Below are 22,671 nucleotides of genomic sequence, written 5' to 3'. Positions count from 1 at the left end.
CCCATTTAATACTAGCAATCATATCCATGAATTTTCTTTATATACAGAAATGTATACAGACTATTTTTAAATGTATCTAGGGTATTGGCATTCACTACCTCCTTTGGTAATGAGTTCCACAAATGTATTGCTCTTACAGTGAAAAAACATTTCCGTTGCAAGAGATTAAGTCTCCTTTCCTCCAACCTTAAATTGTGACCTCTTGTCAGAAACAATTTTCTTGGAATAAACAGAGCTTCTGCCATCTCTGAATATGGGCCTTGAATATATTTATATAAAGTAATCATGGCACCTCTCAAGCGCCTTTTTTCTAAAGAAAACAGACCCAGTTTGGCTAGCCTCTCCTCATAGGTTAATTTCTCCAATCCCCTTATTAGCTTTGTGGCCCTTCTCTGAACTTTTTCTAGTTCTGCAATATCTTTTTTTGCGATTGGTCCCCAGAACTGCACTCAAGGTGAGGTCTTACCAGGGCTTTATATAGTGACAGAATGATGCTTTCCTCCCTTGAATCAATGTCTCTTTTAATACATGCTAGTATCTTATTAGCCTTTGAAGCTGCTGCACTGCATTGTGCACCCATCTTTAGCTTGTTATCTATTACTACTCCCAAATCCCTTTCCTCCTCTGTTTGGCTAAGTCTTGTTCCATTTAAAAATATGTTGCCTGCTTATTTTTACTTCCAAAATGTAAAACCTTGCATTTTTCTGTATTAAATCTCATTTTCCATTTACTTGCCCATACTTCTAATTTTTGCAGATCCCTTTGTAATGAAAGTTCATCCTGCTCTGACCTAATGACCTTACTTAACTTAGTATCATCTGCAAAAATAGAGATGTCGCTATTTAATCCTTGCTCCAAGTCATTTATAAAAATATTAAAAAGAACAGGGCCCAGTACTGATCCCTGGGGGACTCCACTGATTACCTTTGTCCAATCTGAGTATGATCCATTTACTACTACTCGTTGCTCTCTATCTTTTAACATAGTAACATAGTAACATAGTAGATAAGGTTGAAAAAAGACTGAAGTCCATCAAGTTCAACCTATACAAATCTAAAATACTTACAAAAAGCTCCAGTTAAGCTTAAATAACCCCATTAAAATGTGACCCATTTAATACTAGCAATCATATCCATGAATTTTGTTTGTATAAAGAAACTTATCCAGACTATTTGTAAATGTATCTATGGTATTGGCATTCACTACCTCCTTTGGTAATGAGTTCCACAATTTTATTGCTCTCACAGTGAAAAAACGTTTCCGTTGCAGGAGATTAAATCTCCTTTCCTCCAACCTTAAATTATGACCTCTTGTCAGAAACAATTTTCTTGGAATAAACAGAGCTTCTGCCATCTCTGTATATGGGCCTTGAATATATTTATATAAAGTAATCATGTCACCTCTCAAGCGCCTTTTTTCTAAAGAAAACAGACCCAGTTTGGCTAGCCTCTCCTCATAGGTTAATTTCTCCAATCCCCTTATTAGCTTTGTGGCCCTTCTCTGAACTTTTTTTAGTTCTGCAGTATCTTTTTTAGCAATTGGTCCCCAGAACTGCACTCCAAACTCAAGGTGAGGTCTTACCAGAGCTTTATATGACAGAATTATGCTTTCCTCCCTTGAATAAAAACGTAGGGCATTTAAATTATTAAAAGAAAATAGTACAGACTCAGCATACAATATTTATAAGGAATGTAACAAAGCATGCAAAAAAGCAATCAAATTAGCCAAAATTGAAAATGAAAAATTAATTGCCAAGGATTCTAAGTCTAACCCTAAAAGGTTCTTTAAGTACATAAATAGCAAAAAATCTAAGAAGGATAATATAGGTACATTAAAATGTGTGGAGGGTAGCATGATAAATAATGACAGGGAGAAGGCTGAAGTACTAAACCAGTTTTTTTTCTTCAGTATACACAAGAGAGGAACCATTGAATGATACTTTGGAACAGAATAGAACATGCCAGTCCATACCACTAACTGGGTTTTGTTTAGAGGATATCAGGAAAAAACTAAAAAATATTAAGGTAAATAAAACTCCAGGCCCAGATGGAATACACCCAAGGGTGTTAAGTGAACTTAGCACTGTTATAGACAAACCTTTACTCTTAATTTTTCAAGACTCATTATCCTCAGGCATGGTACCCCAGGATTGGCGTAAAGCTGATGTGGTGCCACTCTTCAAAAAGGGAAGCAGGGATGATCCAGGAAGCTATAGACCAGTTAGTCTGACATCAATAGTGGGGAAGATATTTGAAGGGATTATAAAGGATTATATTGATGAGCATATTCGTGTAAACAAGATTATGAGTTCTAATCAGCATGGCTTTAGGAGAAATAGATCATGTCAAACTAATCTAATTAGATTCTACGAGGAAGTAAGTTAAAATATAGATAAAGGGGAATCAGTTGATGTGATATACTTAGATTTTGCAAAGGCATTTGATACAGTGCCACATGAGAGATTAATGCACAAAATTAAGGGACTGGGAATAGCTGAAAATGTTAGCTCATGGATAAATAACTGGATAAAAGATAGGGAGCAACGAGTAGCAGTAAATGGATCATACTCAGATTGGACAAAGGTAATCAGTGGCGTCCCCCAGGGATCAGTACTGGGCCCTGTTCTTTTTAATATTTTTATAAATGACTTGGAGCAAGGATTAAATAGCGACATCTCTATTTTTGCAGATGATACTAAGTTAAGTAAGGTCATTAGGTCAGAGCAGGATGAACTCTCTTTGCAAAGGGATTTGCTAAAATTAGAACTATGGGCAAGTGAATGGAAAATGAGATTTAATACGGAAAAATGTAAGGTTCTACATTTTGGAAATAAAAATAAGCAGGCTATGTATTTTTTAAATGGGACAAGACTTAACCAAACACAGGAGGAAAGTGATTTGGGAGTAGTAATAGATAACAAGCTAAAGATGAGTGCACAATGCAGGGCAGCGGCTTCAAAGGCTAATAAGATACTAGCATGTATTAAAAGAGGCATTGATTCAAGGGAGGAAAGCATAATTCTGTCATTATATAAAGCCCTGGTAAGACCTCACCTTGAGTTTGGAGTGCAGTTCTGGGGACCGATTGCTAAAAAAGATATTGCAGAACTAGAAAAAGTTCAGAGAAGGGCCACAAAGCTAATAAGGGGATTGGAGAAATTAACCTATGAGGAGAGGCTAGCCAAACTGGGTCTGTTCTCTTTAGAAAAAAGGCGCTTGAGAGGTGACATGATTACTTTATATAAATATATTCAAGGCCCATATACAGAGATGGCAGAAGCTCTTTTTATTCCAAGAAAATTGGTTCTGACAAGAGGTCATAATTTAAGGTTGGAGGAAAGGAGATTTAATCTCCTGCAACGGAAACGTTTTTTCACTGTAAGAGCAATAAAATTGTGGAACTCATTACCAAAGGAGGTAGTGAATGCCAATACCATAGATACATTTAAAAATAGTCTGGATAAATTTCTGTATATAAACAAAATTCATGGATATGATTGCTAGTATTAAATGGGTCACATTTTAATGAGGTTATTTAAGCTTAACTGGAGCTTTTTGTAAGTATTTTAGATTTGTATAGGTTGAACTCGATGAACTTCAGTCTTTTTTCAACCTTATCTACTATGTTACTATGTTACTATGTTAAGAATCAATGCCTTTTTTAATACATGCTAGTATCTTATTAGCCTTTGAAGCCGCTGCCCTGCATTGTGCACCCATCTTTAGCTTGTTATCTATTACTATTCCCAAATCCCTTTCCTCCTGTGTTTGGCTAAGTCTTGTCCCATTTAAAAAATACGTAGCCTGCTTATTTTTACTTCCAAAATGTAGAACCTTGCATTTTTCCGTATTAAATCTCATTTTCCATTCACTTGCCCATAGTTCTAATTTTAGCAAATCCCTTTGTAAAGACAGTTCGTCCTGCTCTGACCTTATGACCTTACTTAACTTAGTATCATCTGCAAAAATAGAGATGTCGCTATTTAATCCTTGCTCCAAGTCATTTATAAAAATATTAAAAAGAACAGGGCCCAGTACTGATCCCTGGGGGACGCCACTGATTACCTTTGTCCAATCTGAGTATGATCCATTTACTACTACTCGTTGCTCCCTATCTTTTATCCAGTTATTTATCCATGAGCTAACATTTTCAGCTATCCCCAGTCCCTTAATTTTGTGCATTAATCTCTCATGTGGCACTGTATCAAATGCATTTGCAAAATCTAAGTATATCACATCCACTGATTCCCCTTTATCTATATTTTTACTTACTTCCTCGTAGAATCTAATTAGATTAGTTTGACATGATCTATTTCTCCTAAAGCCATGCTGATTAGAACTCATACTCTTGTTTACACGAATATGCTCATCAATATAATCCTTTATAATCCCTTCAAATATCTTCCCCACTATTGATGTCAGACTAACAGCTTCCTGGATCATCCCTGCTTCCCTTTTTGAAGAGTGGCACCACATCAGCTTTACGCCAATCCTGGGGTACCATGCCTGAGGATAATGAGTCTTCAAAAATTAAGAGTAAAGGTTTGTCTATAACAGTGCTAAGTTCCCTTAACACCCTTGGGTGTATTCCATCTGGGCCTGGATTTTTATTTACCTTAATATTTTCCAGTTTTTTCCTGATATCCTCTAAACAAAACCCAGTTAGTGGTATGGACTGGCATGTTCTATTCTGTTCCAAAGTATCATTCAATGGTTCCTCTCTTGTGTATACTGAAGAAAAAAACTGGTTTAGTACCTCAGCCTTCTCCCTGTCATTATTTATCATGCTACCCTCCACGCATTTTAATGTACCTATATTATCCTTCTTAGATTTTTTGCTATTTATGTACTTAAAGAACCTTTTAGGGTTAGACTTAGAATCCTTAGCAATTATTTTTTCATTTTCAATTTTGGCTAATTTGATTGCTTTTTTGCATGCTTTGTTACATTCCTTATAAATATTGTATGCTGAGTCTGTACTATTTTCTTTTAATAATTTAAATGCCCTACGTTTTTTCCTAATTTCTCTTAACACATTTTTATTTAGCCATAACGGCTTTGTTTTTTTTATTTTTACTTTTATAACCATATGGTATGTGTTGATATGTATATTTATTTAACACATTTTTAAATATTATCCATTTATTCTCTGTATTTTTATTAGAAAATACATTGTCCCAATTTATATTATTTAATGATTTCCTTAAATCGTTGAATTTTGCTTTCTTGAAATTAAAAGTCTTAGTTACGCCTTTAAAACACTGCATTTGAAAATAGATTTTAAATGTGACCATGTTATGATCACTGTTACCCAAATGTTCTTTAACTTCTATGTTTGATATTATATCTGTATTGTTTGATAGCACTAAATCCAATATAGCTTTACTCCTAGTTGGCTCCTCTATTAATTGTGACAAGAAGTTATCCCTAAGAACATTTAAAAATCTATCCCCCTTAGCTGAATTACTAGTTTCATTTGCCCAGTTTATATCAGGGTAGTTAAAATCTCCCATAATTACAACACTGTTATTAGCAGCCTTACCTATTTGTATTAGTAGTTGAGTTTCCTCTAGTTCACTAATGTTAGGGGGCTTGTAGCATGTTCCTAGTAATATTTTTTTAGGATTTTCCGCCCACTCTTTATTTCAACCCACAGGGTCTGTACATTGTCACTTTTATCATAAATATCTTCCCTTATTGTATGTTTTGAACTATTTAGAGATAGGTAATATGGTTAGTTAGTAAGATTCTGTGTGTTGCTTGTGTAACAAAGAGGTGTCTGTGTTGTTAATAGATGCATGGTTAATTATTTGTATTACTATTTGGCATGTACCACAGTTGTCTGACATTAGGCATGCTATATCTATCCTTTAGTTTAAAGAGGAATTAAGATAATTGATACATTTATTAATGCAATGCAATGTGTATATTTACAAAAGTTTGGTCCTGCTCTCGCCCACCTCTGCTGCATATAATACTCGAGTCCAGAGACTTTAGGCAATGGTTCATAAGTTAGGTAGTCCCCTCCCCTGACATGTAAACTCTGTATGTGTGCAAAGTTTTTCTTAATATTTCTATTCTTCTTGCCATTTTTCTGTGTAGTCCAATGTGTAATGTCTTAAATCCTCCTGCTCTTTTGTTCATGTTAAGGATTTATTAATTGCAAACCTAAGTTATTAAACTAATTAAATTTTTTCATAATTATTCTGTTATAAAAATAAAATTATAACAAATTCTGTTTAGTTTGTAAATGTGATGTCGTTGTCCAAATGATATAGGACCCTATATCTGCCATTTGAGCCTATATGTTGGATTGGTTTGCATTATATATGTAGGCCTTGGTATGAGAAAGCAGAATTTATCCAAACACTAACAAACACACATGTATACATACCAGGGACACCCTTAGAATTTGGGGCCCCCTCAGCACAGCCCCCTTATAGTCCTGTGTGGCCCACCCCCTGTTCCAACTTTCAACAGCAATTCTATATAAATAATAACTCAATATATTATAGATATGTGTATTTGTTTTCGGAAGAATCAAAGAAACAAAATGGCATTTTTGTTATATTCTTTGCTTTACCGAAAACAGAAAAAAAGAAAATAAAACCGCTTTCATTTCCGGTTGGCATATGCGGTTTCTATGATGCAAGCAATGAATGCAAACCAGGAAGGTTCAGCAGAATAGATTGACAGTTTATCTCAGCCTGTCATTGGAAGCATGTGATGTTTTCTAGTCAGATGCTCAGATCTGTGGTGGAACTGGAGGAGGCTATGGACAGACACATCCGGGGGTTTTGTCAAAGTAGCAGAATAGCAATGCTGGTGGTAATACTGCTTTTTTAAAGTGGGTCAGTCATACATAATGCATGTGTAACACTGGCCAAAGGTTGTGACACAAACAATATGTCACTTCTCTCCATCGGATATCAAATTGCCCTCCTACTTTTGCTATTTTGTGAAATACTAATCCATAAGGGGCAAAAGGGTATATTTTCAAAAATTGCATTAATACAAATATCAATATGGAAAAGTTTTAAATAGATGAAACAATTCATTAATAAATTAATAAACCTCTTATGTAAAAGCTGATATGCAGTGCATTTAGAAAATATTCAACCCCTTCATTTTTTCACTTTTTGTTCTATTGAAGCTATATGCTAAAATTGGTTAAATTGTTAAAAAAAAAATTCACATCAATCTACAAAGCAAGCAAAACATTTTTCACTCCAATCTACAAAACTATTTGACAAGGCAAAAAACAGATTTTTGATATATTTGTATTCAGACCCTTAACTCAGCACATAGTTGAAGCACCTTAAGCAGCGATAACAGCCTCAACTCCTTATAAGCAGGATGTGGCAATCTTTTCAATATTTATTTTTTCCCAAAAAAGCTGTTTAGGTCCAGTATAATGTTAGTTTATCACATAATTATAGTTAATGCAGTTTGTATTTATTTTGTAAGGTACGTAAAGAATATGGGAAATGCCTACGTACACATTGCTGTAGTGGCAAGAGTACAGAGAACTCCATTGGCTCAGGGAAAACATCTGGTTCTCGAACTCCTGGGCGGTATTCCACTGGCTCTCAGGTAAACAATGTATGTTATCCAATATGTTTTCTATTTGCATGATAGCATGAAAATGATGCATGTCAGAGTTTAGCATTTCTAGATGCAAAACCATTTTATAAGTAAATAATCATTAATCATTAGACATAACATGTTCATATCCATTTTAAAATGTTAGTGTCTAACTCAGTACTTTGTGATACCATAAGTTAAAACCTGACAATACAAAACCTAAACTATATACTAAGGGAGGTTCCCAGCTTTAATTTTTTTTTTTTTGGGGGGGGGGGGGTTGCCTAAGAACTGCCTGTTTTTAATGTCAAACATTATATATATATATATATATATATATAACAGAACATTGTAACACAAAACATTGTTGCCAAACTATTAGGGCTGGCTGTAATATATTTTAATAAAAAGCGTTGCTTTCCTGTATAATTATTTAATTTATGGCAGTGTAGCATTGGTTTAAATATAAAAAAATATAATGGTTCATAGTATATACATGCACTATGAAGGTCAACAAATTGTTGATATGGTTATGACATGTGCAATCAAACTTTTTGCTGTTACCAGAAGTTAAAGGATGTGCATGTGACTTTTTGGCACATAGGTGACAGGTTATGTCCGTTTTAAAAGTTTGCTTTCAAATTCAACCTTTATGTACCATGAATAGATTTACTTAAAGGGATATGAAACCCAAATTTATTTTTTATGATTCAGATAGAACATGCAATTTTAAACATTTTACTCCTATTATCAATTTTACTTAATTCTCTACCCAGGGTGCTGAACCAAAAATGGGCTGGCTCCTAAGCTTACATTCCTGCTTTTTTTATATAAAGATACCAAGAGAACAAAGAAAAATTGATAATAGCAATAAATTAGAAAGCTGCTTAAAATTCCATGCTCTATCTGAATCATGAAATAAAACATTTGGGTTTACTATCCCTTTAAAAATTCTCAGTTTTATGGTGATTGCCAAACTGAATACTACATTTCAGCCAAATGTTTGTTCTAATTATAGGTTAAAAGCATTTTAAAATGAAGGATCAAGCTACAAATTCAGTGTTTTGTTGACAATGTTATATTTTGCTATGATTTTTATTGAATTTTTTGAAGTACAAACCTGAAATCATTGTCCTTAACCCCTTCACCTAATTTGACATATATATATATATATATATATTGTGCAGTACTTTGGCTATCTATATATTGGTGATATATACTATATGCATATACTCTGTATGCATATATATATATATATAGTGAAGATTGGATTAGCCTTGTTAGTCCAGTAGATAAGATGCTCAAATAACAAAGTATTGCAGTATGCAGGAAGCTCCAGCAGTCTTGGCTGTAAAGTTGCAGTCGAGAGCTGGAGTTCCTAAGCTCCAGGCATCTGACTTGAATCGGTGTGCCACTATCTGTAACGATCCTCTGCTGGTGCCGGCGGGAGGTGTGGCATGGAATCCGGGAGGCGGGTGGGCGGCCCAGCAGTGAAATACACTGCAGAAAATAAAATAAAGGGAGAGAGAGGAGTGGGGGTCCTAACTAATGATTGCAGGAGGGGGGGGACCACTACACTACAGAAAATGTAAAAAAAAAAAAGGTACCTAAGACACTGGACACTAGCTAGGGGGGGTTAGAGAGCTTTTTGGGAGGAATCAGGAGGGTAAGGGAGATTCTACACAGCAGAAAATATATATAAAAAAAAATTAAAAAAAATAAATTGCCTTCAATTTTCATATTGGTAGACTTTCTTTAAGTACCTAAGATGGGGGTGTCCAGTGGGGGATGAGGGAGCAAAGAGAGCTGTTAGGTTGGAGGGTAATCTCTACACTGAAGCTAAAATTAACCTTTCAAGCTACCTGATTAACACTGTCACTGCTGTGAATAATAGAAGTGCGGTGCGCAGCTGCTGTTAGCGGCCTTCTCATTACAAAAAGCAATGGCAAAGCCATGCATGTCTGCTATTTCTAAACAAAGTGGATCCCAGAGACGATTTTCCAATCATTTGTGCTAGCACAAGCAGTATGTAAATCATTTCAGTGAGAAACCAAAATATTTAAAGACCATAAGCCCCTCCCCCAATTGAAAATTGCACCTAAACTTCCAGTTGCCATGGCTATCGCTGTATACAGAAGAATGTTATGTAGCTTATAGTGACACATGTGTAAACACATCATAAACCCTTGTATAGTGACGACATTAAAAACAAAAAGTCAGCTGTAGGGCCAAGTGTCGCTGTGCTCCTTATACTGATCTAATTCTATTTGTGCCCCGTGCTGTAATTGGGTGTAGGAAGTAGAATAATAACCTAAAGGGATATGTTTTACTGGCAGCCCTTATACAGACCAGCTGAGTATAAAAGTGTAAACGTGATGGTATCATTACCCGTCTGCAATCCCATAATAATCGAGGGGCCAAACATCATTCACCGTGAGCTTGTGCAATCTTACATGTTACACTGTGCACTGGTGGTGGGTTTTACTTTTGAATATGTTTTGTAGGTCAGATCCTGAATATACATCCTGATTGACCCTTATAATAACTGACCAATGATAAGGGCACACACAGAATGAGATCAGTATAAGGAGCTCAGCGACGCTTGGTCACACAGCTGACTCCTGTATGTATTTTTACATATAAGCTTAGTATGCATATTAACAACAGCACATTGATTGTGTTTTCAGTGATATTCATTGGTTTAATATATCATTTAGTCTTAGATAATAATGTCATTGATTTGACTCTATTTTGCTTATGATACACACATTGGGTTAATGTAGTCACTATAAGAGAGTGTATTATGTATTTACACATTTCACTATGGGCTAGATTACATTGTTCTGTATACAGAGTTTGGGCACAATTTTTATTTGGGGGAGTGGCTTCAGGACTTTAAATGTTTGGTGCTGTGTTTCTGGTTGGTCTGATGAAGTGGTGAAGTCCCTGAAACGTCACTTTTGGAATAAAGATATTCTATATAAAACTATAAAGGACAATTTATTAATATTTGTACTTCAAAAAAGGTAATACAAATAAAAGCACTGAATTTTGAAGCCAGATCTTTCATTTTAAAATGCTTATAATCTATAATTAGAACAAAAATTGAGCTGAAATTTAGTATTCAGTTTTTAGTATTCAGTTTGGCAATCACTATAAAACTGGGAAATGTTTATATATATATATATATATATATATATATATATATATATATATATATATATATATATATATATGCGTAAACCTATGTATAGATATGCCTAAACCTATCTTCATTCCAAATTTCAGAGAGATATTTTCTGTCTTTCCTCCTGAAAGAAATGTAAAAATCCTTATCCAATCTTATGGAACATTAAAGGGACAGTCAAGTATAAATTAAACTTTCATTATTCAGATAGGACTTTTAATTTTAATTGCCTTTCCAATTTACTTTTATCATCAAATTTGCTTTTTTCTCTTGGTATTCTTAGTTTAAACTAAACATAGGTAGGCTCATATGCTAATTTCTAAGCCTTTGAGGGCTGCCTCTTATCACATGCTTTTTAAATCTCTTTTCAACACAAAGAGACAGAAAGTACACGTGGGCTATATAGATAACACTGTGTTCAGGCACAGAAAGTTATTTAAGATCTAGCACAATACAATGCTAAATTTAAGACAATAGATAATAAACAGTCACAGTCATGTGATCAGGGGGCTGGAAGAAGGTTCCTAGATACAAGGAAATCACAAAGGTAAAAAGTGTATTAATATAACTGTGTTGGTTATGCAAAACTGGGGAATGGGTAATAAAGGGATTATCTATCTTTTAAAACAATAACAATTTTATGGTTGACTGTCCCTTTAAACTTAACAAATTTATGTTGTTATATTTTAATTATAATTTTCTTTAAAAGTTCATTTATATATTGATTTTGAAATTAGCAGATAGTGAATGTGACCAAAACTGGTCATTGGGATTACATTTACAGCAACAGAGCAACTCTGTAACAAATTAAAAACAAAACTGATTTCAATATTTAAAAAATAGTATGACACAACTTATAAAAGGATGCACGAAGGATAGAAATTCACTGACTAATAAAGAACACTCCTACAGTTCTACTGGTACATAGTTGCAGACACATGAACAAAATATTATTTACTTTTCAGCACATAAGCATCCTTTTCAAATATAATATATAAAAATGGTATTTAAAGCGACAATCTAGTCAAAATTAAACTTTCATGATTCAGATAGAACACTGGTTTTCAAACCTGTTCGCAGTCCTTCTCCAACAAGCCAGGTTTTCAGGATTACCTTGTATGATCACAGATAAAATAATCATGTTTACTAATCAGCTGATTATTTTACCTGTGCTCCAGTTCAGATAGCCTCAAAATGTGGCCTGTTAGGGAGGCTTAAGGACAGGTTTAAAAACCACTGAGATAGGTAATGCAATTTTAAACAACGTTCCAATTCACTTTTATCATCAAATTTGCTTTGCTGTCTTTGTATTCTTAGTTGAAAGCTTAAAGGGACAGTCTACCATAGAATTGTTATTGTTTTAAAAGATAGATAATCCCTTTATTACCCATTCCCCAGTTTTGCATAACCAACACAGTTATAGTAATATACTTTTTACCTCTGTGATTACCTTGTATCTAGGAACCTTCTTCCAGGCCCCTGATCACATGACTGTGACTGTTTATTATCTATTGTCTTAAATTTAGCATTGTGTTGTGCTACCTGGTCAGACCACCACTCCATTCACTTCTCCATTGTATCACAATCAACCAGACACCAGCCTCAGAACCTGGTCAAACACCGCTCATTAAAAGGGGTGACACCACTGGATGTAGCATCACATATGGATCTAAGTTAACTAATGGGCACCTGTGAAGACCCCAGCTCCTTAGTCCGATAACAAAACCATGAGAGACACCCTAGAAAGCATTGCACCATCTCGCATACGCACTGTCCAAACCCACAACAATGCACCGTGGTTTGATAGTTCCATCAGAGAAATTAAAAGAACAGGACGTAAGCTCGCGAGAAAGTGGCGCAGAACACATGATCCAGAGGATAAAGCCGCTCTTACCAAACATCTAAATAAATATCAATCCAAGATAACTCAGAAAAAATCTTCATTTTTATCACACGAAATTGCAGTCTCCCACAATAGACCCAGGCAACTGTTTTGCACAGTAGAAAGGCTCTGCAAACCAGCATGCATGCTTAGCCCCACCAACTTTTCTCAGGATAAATGTAAAGCATTTGCGAACTTCTTCAGAGACAAGATTTCCTCAATCCGAACCACTATCACAGCAGGCCAAACAGTTACACAACAGAACCACTACAATGGAATGACAGATTGCCCCAGTTTATGGTCCACTTTTACAAATGTGGATATAAAAGAAGTTAAAAACACCATACAAAAGTTGCACTCTACTACGTGTGACTTAGATCCTGCTCCAACTCAGCTCATATCTGGATGTATTGAAACACTCGCCCCAGTCCTCACAAAAATAGTGCAGTGTTCACTAAAAACAGGAGACTTTCCAGATCCTCTAAAAGAAGCTGTGGTAAAACCACTTTTAAAAAAACCTTTGTTAGACCCAGACTGCATGATTAATTACAGACCAGTATCCAACCTCCCATTTCTGGGGAAAATAATTGAAAAAGTAGTGGCAACTCAACTGGAAGCCCATCTATCACGCCTAAACATATTCGATCCTTTCCAGTCAGGCTTCAGATGCCGCCACAGCACTGAAACAGCGCTAGTCCGAGTGCTAAATGATCTCCTCATGGCAAGAGACAAAGGTGATTACTCCATTCTAATCCTCCTGGATCTCTCAGCTGCATTTGACACCATTGACCATAGGATTCTAATAGAGCGCTTGCAGTACATCTGTGGTCTAGGAGGCACAGTCCTTAACTGGTTTAAATCTTTCCTTGCTGGTAGATCACAGAGAGTAATATCAGGATCAAGCTCATCAGCACCAACAGAACTGGCCTGCGGAGTTCCACAAGGATCTATCCTGTCTCCCATGCTATTCGCAATTTACTTACTACCACTGAGGGACATCATTAACCGACATGGCCTAAGGTATCATTGTTACGCTGATGACACACAACTCTACTTCTCTTTTGCTCCAGATACTATAGACCCAGCATGCCGCATAAACAGTTGCTTAACAGACCTCATAGAATGGATGAATGCTAGCTGTCTCAAAGTGAACCCGGACAAAACAGAGTTACTCCTGGTGAGGGGACTCCGGGCATCAAAAATATCCCACGATCACCCAACTGGCCTGGAGCTTGGAGGCTCTGAACTCGTTAGCTCAGCAAAGGTACGAAACCTCGGAGTGCTGATTGACGCTGGACTATCTTTTAAACAGCAGATTTCCTCCGTAATAAAATCTGCCTACTTTCATCTGAAAAACATAGCCAGGATACAACACTTAATTCCAACGGATGATATGCCAACATTAATCCATGCATTTGTATCTTCTAGGCTAGATTACTGCAATGCACTTTACTTGGGCCTCCCAAAAAAAGAACTCCATCGCCTTCAGACAGTACAAAACGCAGCAGCCAGACTATTGACCAATCAAACTCGCTCCTGCCACATAACACCTGTTCTCCACTCCCTGCATTGGCTTCCAATTAAATGGCGAGCATATTTTAAAATTGGCCTGCTGACCTTGAAAGCCTTAAACAACCAAGGCCCACAGTACCTGAAAGAGCTTCTGACACCCTACATTCCATCCCGTTCACTTAGGTCAGCCAACACATCCCTCCTCTCAGTGCCAAGAATAAGGACAAACTCAGGCTTCAGAGCATTCTGCCACGCTGCCCCTACTTTCTGGAACTCTTTACTGTGTGCAATCAGAGAGGCACCGTCCTTAAAGACTTTTAAAAAAAAGCTAAAGACCCACCTCTTCCATCAGGCATTCAGTCCGCTTTTCTGACCTTCAGAAACTCCTAACTTTTATGTCTTATGTTTGTATATTTGTAAAGTGCTTTGAGTCTCACAGGGAGAAAAGCGCTATATAAATCGCAAATTTTTATAATTATTATAAATCTTAAATAACCCCCTATGCCTGAACACAGTGTTATCTATATGGCCCATGTGTACTTTCTGTCTCTTTGTGTTGAAAAGAGATTTAAAAAGCATGTGATAAGAGTCAGCCCTCAAAGGCTTAGAAATTAGCATATGAGCCTACCTATGTTTAGTTTAAACTAAGAATACCAAGAGAAAAAAGCAAATTTGATTATAAAAGTAAATTGGAAAGTATATTAAAATTAAAAGTCCTTTCTGAATAATGAAAGTTTTTAATTTATACTAGACTGTCCTTTTAACCTAGGTAGGCTCATATGCTAATTTTAAGACCTTGAATGACGCCTCTTATCTCAATGCATTTGACAGTTTTTCACAACTAGAAGGTGTTAGCTCACGTGTGCCATTTAGATAACAGTGTGCTCATGCCCGTGGAGTTATTTATGAGAAGGCCCTGATTGGCTAAAAATCAAGTCTGTAAAAAAAAAAAAAAAAATGAAATAAGGGAACAGTCTGCAGAGGCTTACATACAAATTACAGAGGTAACAATTATATTAGTATAACCGTGTTGGTTTTACAAAACTGGGTAATGGTTTTGTATCTATCTTTTTAAACAAAATTCTGGAGTAGGCGGTCCCTTTAAATATCTCAGTAACTCAATGTCTACTTTAGGAATATACTTTCCAACATGTGTAGTGATTTCTACGTACCAAATTTCTCCAAATATGTAAATTATTTCTATTGTTATAATTGTTTTAACAGACTTATAATAGAGCTATCGATTTAGTTTGTTATATGTTATATTGCCATTTATGCATCTAGAAATAAAGCTTTTGGTATTCTGATTATGCATTTTTTTAGACATTGTAAAATAGCTGTTGCTATTTGAATAAAAAAATATGTACATTTGAAATATATTTAAAGATTTATATTTTGCAAAAAACAACAACAAAAAAACTGCTTAATATAATCACATTGCATCATAAAGTATATATGTTATCTTTTTAAGCATTACACAATTTCCACTTTATGGGGTTTTTTTCAGTTAATTGGAAAACTTCACAAACGTGACACATTTGTTTGATATATTAACTCACAATAGATCATGAAATTAGCTAAAATATAAAACAGAGCTTCCTTAATAAATTTAAGCAGATCTGTCAGTTTATTTCAGGCTTTTTTATTATTTTTTTTATTTAAAGAACTCAGCTTGGTTAGAAGGAATGAGACATGAGGGTTAGGTATTAGGCAAAATAGACTGTGTATTAAAGGGACACTAAGCACTAAATACAGAGAGGGAACCTATCTGCCCATCTTCAAGTCTTGCAAGGCAGCATCGCTAAACAACTGCCCTACGGCTTCTCAATCATCCAATCACAATCCGTCCAGGCTGATTTAGCTCGGGGGGGGGGGGGGGAGAGTTTAAGAAGTAGCGTTATTAAGACTGTTAATTCCGCACATGTGGTTGCAGGCTTGCATGGCCAGGCCATGTATTTCAATAAATATTATAACAACAAACGTGTGTTTATAAAATCACTGTATATGTGAGAGAAGGACTAAAGTCCTCCTTCATAATGAGGAAATCTTCTTTAAAGGAGAACTTTGGAACACCGATTTGAAATGTGACAGACCAATGAAAGATGGACACTGAAATATGACACCTGAAGGGAAATAATAAAAATCCTTGAAAAGGTCACTTTTTGGTGAATTATATGTTGGAGATATGGACAGCATCACGATAGGACGGGACTTTTATGTGTCGGTTAAGCTACTAAAGGTGTAGTGTGGACGCTGAAGGTATAGTTGGCATTTTACTGGACATGTAGAGCTATATTACGAGTGGAGCGCAAAATTGCGATATGCTTATATACATATATATTTATGTGATTATAAATATTTATAAATGTTTTTAGACATATATATTTATAAAGAACACATAGTCCCCATAGACCGCTATATAAAGGTACTTTTCAGTGCCATTGTTTTTCTAATACCCCAGACCCGCTCACCTTAACCCCTAAAAACTGTTTTGTGCAGTTATGATTTTAAAACAAAATAAATAATAATATTTAAAATTTTATTAAATGCATTACACACTTTGTATTGGTGGACATTTTTGAAGAGTTAATTGCTACCGTGAGCTTGTGGTAGCAATAACAAGCCACTTGTTATCCTTTACTTGTCTCGTTTACAATCCTTAATGAATTCCTCTGCCAGACTCATCTTCCTTACAAGTCGCTCTTCATCTGCTGCACCTCTCTGCCAATCTCTTCACTGGCTTCTTCTTGCCTCTACGATCAAACACAAAATTCTCACTCTGACATACAAAGCCCTCAACTGCACTGCTCCCCCCTATATTTCAGATCTTGTCTCCAGATACTCTCCCTCCCGTCCCCTTCACTCTGCTCACGACCTCCTACTCTTCTCCTCTCTTGTCACCTCATCACACTCCCGTTTACAGGACTTCTCCAGACTGACTCCCATTCCGTGGAACTCTCTGCCTCGCTCCACAAGACTCTCTTCTAGTTTTAAAAGCTTCAAGTGCTCATTAAAGACTCTACTGTTCAGGGATGCAAACAACCTACGCTAACCTTTCTTTATACCAGTTCCTCTCCTCCATTGCTATCCCCTGAACCCCCCTAGCATGTAAGCTTAAGAGTCCAGCTGTTTGTTGATCACCTTCTCAAGAGCTGACTACAACATTGCAACTCTTGGCAGGGCCCTCTACCCATTTGATCCCTATAACTGTTTTTTGTAGTCCGCTGCGGAATCTGTTGGCGCTCTACAAATAGCCGATAATAATAATAACTTGTAATGGCTTGTTATTTATCGCGCAAATTCGCCAGTTAACGGGCACGCAGTAAATTAACATTCCACTTGTAATCTAGCCCTTAGTCTTTTATATGCCTTGTGTATGTATTGTCCTTTTATAATGTTTTATATTTTAATAGATTATTACTGGTCTATTGCCTTGGTTGTCACTACAAGAGTGGTTCAGGAGGATTGTGCAAAAGGCTTTTAAACTAAGAGCTGAGTTATAGCTTTGTGATTAGTGGTCCTGTTGTAATGTTAAATCCAGCATAACAGAACTTAAATATTCTGTTTCTCTTCAATGTTTTTATCTTCCAATTACCCGAGGGGATTTTAAAAAGATTCCCTCAACATAAAGGAGAACTTTTATCATTGTCTTACGCATACAGTGATTATATATACACACTTTTTTTTGTTGTTAGTATTTTTTTTTTTTGTGTGTTTATTTCACTGTGTTTTCAGGTGGTCACTTTTTATTGGTACATGTATTTTAATAAGTTTGTGTGTTAATATTGAATATGTTCAAACAACTTTGAATTGCATTAAAAAACACTTATTTTTCTTGAAACATTTATAAGTTTAAAGAAAACCAAAAATTAAGTTAATACAATTATTTTAAATAGCAAACTCTAAAATATTTGAAAATATCACATACGAAAAAGAGTTTAAGATGTGTGCGGTTATATTTTAAGCATAGAAAATGTACCATTATTTGCATTTTTTTTTTTTTTAGAGTCGAATCCGAAGGATGTGGAACGACACAGTTAGAAAACAATCTGAGTCTTCCTTTATTACTGGAGAAATAAACAGTTCAGCTTCTCTTAACAGAGGTACATCTAACCTAGTTCATGTAGAGAATTTCTAAAGATATTTTTTATATACATTTTACATTTAGTATTTTACTGTGCAGACAGATATTTTTTTTGCAATATGAACTTTACTTCTTTATGAGATTATTTGTAAAGAAAATTTTTTTAAGCTTGAATATTTTTAGACCTCAATGCTAATACTAAAGAGAAGATATAATGTGACTATAAAGTATGTTATGCATAATATAGCTCACAAATGCCTTAAAGGGCCACTAAACCCAAAATCTTTTTTTCACGATTCAGATAGAGAATACAAATTTAAACAACATTAGAATTTACTTCTATTATTTATTTTGCTTCATATTTTAGATATCCTTAGTTGAAGAAAAAGCAATGCACATGGTGAGCCAATCACATGAGGCTTCTATGTGCAGCAACCAATCAGCAGCTACTGAGCATATCTAGATATGCTTTTCAGCAAAGAATATCAAGAGAATAAAACAAATTAGATAATATAAGTAAATTAGAAAGATGTTTAAAATTGCATTCTCTTTCTAAATCATGAAAGAAAAAATGTGGGTTTCATGTCCCTTTAAAGGATTTACTTAATTTTATACTAGCAATATACCAACAAAAATAGTGGAACAAAATGTGCACATATATTGCAATACTATATAATTGTAATATAAATACAATTAACCAATAGAAAGTTAAACACTTGGAAAACCTATAAAGATGAACTAAAATTTAAAGACTATACAAGGAATAGTCTCAATTTGTATATAAATTATTTGAGCAAGTAGCATTTTGCCTTTGTCTATTAAGTTCTGTATACATACAATACATAAAATGATACCTCTATCTTATGCTGTTTTTTTTTCTAAGAAATATTATATTTAATATTGCTTACTTACAAAGCCTTCATTTTTATTATTATGCAATGAGATATAGAATAATTATGTACAGCAAATGTACTAATTAGATAGATAGATAGATATAGATGTATATAATTTTTATTTTTTTAAGTGACAAGTGATATCTATGGTACATTTTTCGTTTTGGGTGAATCTTTTTGACTGCATATTAAGACGTGTCTCTTCATAAACACAAGGCATGTGTTAATTCCTCTTTTCTTTTAACATTGTCTCTCCCTATTATTAATGCACTCGGATCATTATATTTTTTACTTATGTTGTAAGTGTAGTGCCAACCATTTTTTAAATTGGTACATCAATTGCAAACTTCTAGAATCCATGGGATACCTTTGAACATTTTTTTCCATGTATGTGACCATACAAGTACTCTGTGAAGTAATAGATATAATTGTATGTAGAAAATACTACAGAATGATCTACATGCAACAGATTCCTTAGGTCCCATGTAATTGGAGCTTTATAGTGGAATCATCCAGCATATTTTTTATTTATTACAAATCAAATTATAATATTGTTTATATTTTTAATTGTGCATCTTGTTACAACATTTAAAAAAAATGTATCTAAGTCAACCCTAACAGCTGTTAAATAACGCAGCTACAAAAAAAAGAAAAATCTTGCAATAAAGAGTGAGAATGCTTTATTGAAATTCCCTCTGCCTTAAGCCCAAGCAACATCTTGTTTAGCACACTTTTATATAGTAAATAATATAAATTTACATTTTAGATATTTAAATGCCCAAATCACTGGGATGCAAAATAAATATTGATTTCAACGTCTAGACAATAAATTATTATGTCAAAGCTATTTTATGTTCAATGAACAGAACATTGTATTAATTACTTATTCATATAGGGCTCCGTGTAAGAATCAGCGAGAGCTGCTCCGGAGCCTTTGCAAGGCAGGTTCGTCGCCCGAATGAAGGGATGGGCATTACACACTGTGATGAGTGTGTAATGATACATATGGACATGCAGACGAACAGATCCGCTGCTCGTATGTAGCGAATGCGGGCGGACAGCTTCGCAAGTTGAGAAGCTGTCCGCCTGCCTGTTAGTTACATGAAGCCTTAATTTCTATTCATATATAGTATTGTGTTGGACTTATATATGTAGGTAAATATGTTCAATCGATATTACAGTTAGCAATATGATGCCCTGCTGAAAACTGCAACAAATCAGGGCATCGCAACATTTTTTTAAAAGGCTAAAAAAAACTGCTTTTAAAGTGAATGTAAATTTGTATGCTAAAGTGCCCGGTTTTTAAAACTTTGATTAAAAACAGGGGCACTTTAATTCATAAAAATTTTCATTTCACTCCTGTTGTGAAAAAAAAACTTACCTTTTAATCTTCACAGCAGCTCCAGCTTGCTCCACCTGTTTCAAAGCTTCTTCCTGGGTCTAAAATGAGGCATCGGCTTCCTCCAATCACAGCAGTGAATCAGACACTGAATCCCCCGGGGGGGAAGCTGTGATTGGAGAATGACCTATCAATCATTTCTGACATCAGAAATGGCTTGTGAGACCGGAGAAAGCTGGAGCTGCTGTGAAGTTTAAAAGGTAAGTTTTTTGTCACAACAGGAGTGAAATGTAAATTTTTATGAATTAAAGTGCCCCTGTTTTTAATCAAAGTTTTAAAAACCGGGCACTTTAGCATCAAAATTTACATTCACTTTAATGTCTAAAATAAACTAACTACCAGTTACTAAATTAAAACGACATTAGACTAAAATGGTAATTCCCCATAAAGGGCCAGATTACGAGTGGTGTACTAACAGTTACACAGAAGCATGTTGGGTTTATTGCAGCTGTTTATGAGTGTCTGAAGCTAGTGCTTGTATTACAAGTAAACATGATCACTTGAGTGCAATTGAATTTAATGCATGTTGGGATAGCGCGACCTCAGAGCTCTGGTTAACTGTTTTACGAAACAAAAACACATCAGATTTACATTTAAAAGTAAAGTTATACTCGTAATAACACGTAATAAAAGTATATTAAATAAAAATATTGCACAAAAAAATTATAGGGGCTCAAAGAAATGAGGTGTCAGATGTTAGGGGAAAAAAAGGGCTGCAAAGGGCTTTAACAGATCTCTGTTAAAGCCCTTTGCATGTGTATGCATGTGTGTATGTATATATATATATATATATATATATATATATATATATATATATATATATATATATATATATATATATATATATATGTTTATATGTGTGTACAGATGTATTTATATGTGCATTTATGTATTTACAGACATATAAACACATATGTATACATATAGACATATGTGTGTATATATATATATATATATATATATATATGTATGTATGTGTGTATATATATATATATATATACATATATGTGTGTGTGTGTGTGTGTGTGTGTGTGTGTGTGTTTTTGCGTGCATTGGAGTTCTTTGCAGTCAAGTAGATGAAAACATAAAAAAGCATCAAAGAAGGAGCTGCATAGCGTAACAAGTTAACATAACCATAGAAGGTATAATGTAGTAGGAATCATTTCATTTAGTGATTGTGAAGCACCTTCTGGTGCTATATTAGCAGGCCAGGAACTCTGAGTTGCCCAGGAGACTCGCCTCCTGCAACAGGATCAGCCACCACTCATCTTTATGACCAAGAGGCAGCAGAAGCACAGTGATGAGGTACTGGTTGAATCTTGGAGTTTAGAGGGGCATGTTACACAAATGCTGAAAGACTTGAAAGTAAGTCAGTATATCTTTTAAAAGTTGACTAGAAAACATCACTTGAACATCTTTTTGTAAGAAAGGAAGATTGTTTAATTTGGAGTGTGGAGGACTGTTGAGTTAGTTTCCTGCACTGTTAGAATCAGTTTCTGGACACACTGATTCATGCATTTGGGCATTTTGTAAGAACCAGCAGTGGCTGATCCTGTTGCAGTAGGCGAGTCTGCTGGGTGACTCAGAGGTCCTGGACTGCCGATATAGCACCTGAAGGTGCTACACTAAATGTGAGTGAATTCTGCATTATATCTTCTATGGTTACATTAACTTGTTACGCTATAAGGCACATTCTTTGATTAATTTTCTAGGATTGTATGGTGGATACGCCTGACACCTAGAACATTAGCATGTTTGCTAGTATGTGCAATACTTAACTAGTATTGAACTAGTTAATTTGCCTAAATAGTACTTGATAAGTGTTGCTGAGTGTGTTAACAGCATCAAAACTGAAATTCAAAGCTGTAATAAACTTAGCAGTGCTTTAGCTTTAAATTTGTTACAATGCTGTTACAAACTTAAAGCAGAGTAATGACACCAACCTAATATAATCTCTTATGGGACAACAATATAGAAATAGTATAACTAGCCTTTCCGGTTCCAGTCAGATGAGTAGCAGCTGTAGGTCTGAGTGTTTGCGGGAGAAGTTGGCGGATGGCCAAACACAGCTTACACATGCGGAAGTGGATACCGGAGGAGACAGCTGAAGAAAATTGGCGTGATGCCAGTT

At 35.1% G+C, this 22,671-nt stretch overlaps 1 protein-coding gene across 1 annotated transcript in view; it reads left to right on the top strand.

Annotated features, from left to right (window-relative positions):
* The window catches only part of ADGRL3 (adhesion G protein-coupled receptor L3), a 1,741,359-nt gene that overhangs the window by 1,565,595 nt on the left and 153,093 nt on the right, over positions 1–22,671 (top strand). Inside the window, exons 22-23 of the mRNA XM_053703187.1 lie at positions 7,467–7,601; positions 18,171–18,267. Of these exons, the coding sequence (XP_053559162.1) occupies positions 7,467–7,601; positions 18,171–18,267 (232 nt within the window). The remainder of the gene's footprint in view (positions 1–7,466; positions 7,602–18,170; positions 18,268–22,671) is intronic.

The sequence above is a fragment of the Bombina bombina genome, chromosome 2 (assembly GCF_027579735.1).
Source record: "Bombina bombina isolate aBomBom1 chromosome 2, aBomBom1.pri, whole genome shotgun sequence".
Taxonomy (NCBI): Eukaryota; Metazoa; Chordata; class Amphibia; order Anura; family Bombinatoridae; genus Bombina; species Bombina bombina.
This window is presented reverse-complemented; position numbering and strand designations above follow the sequence as displayed.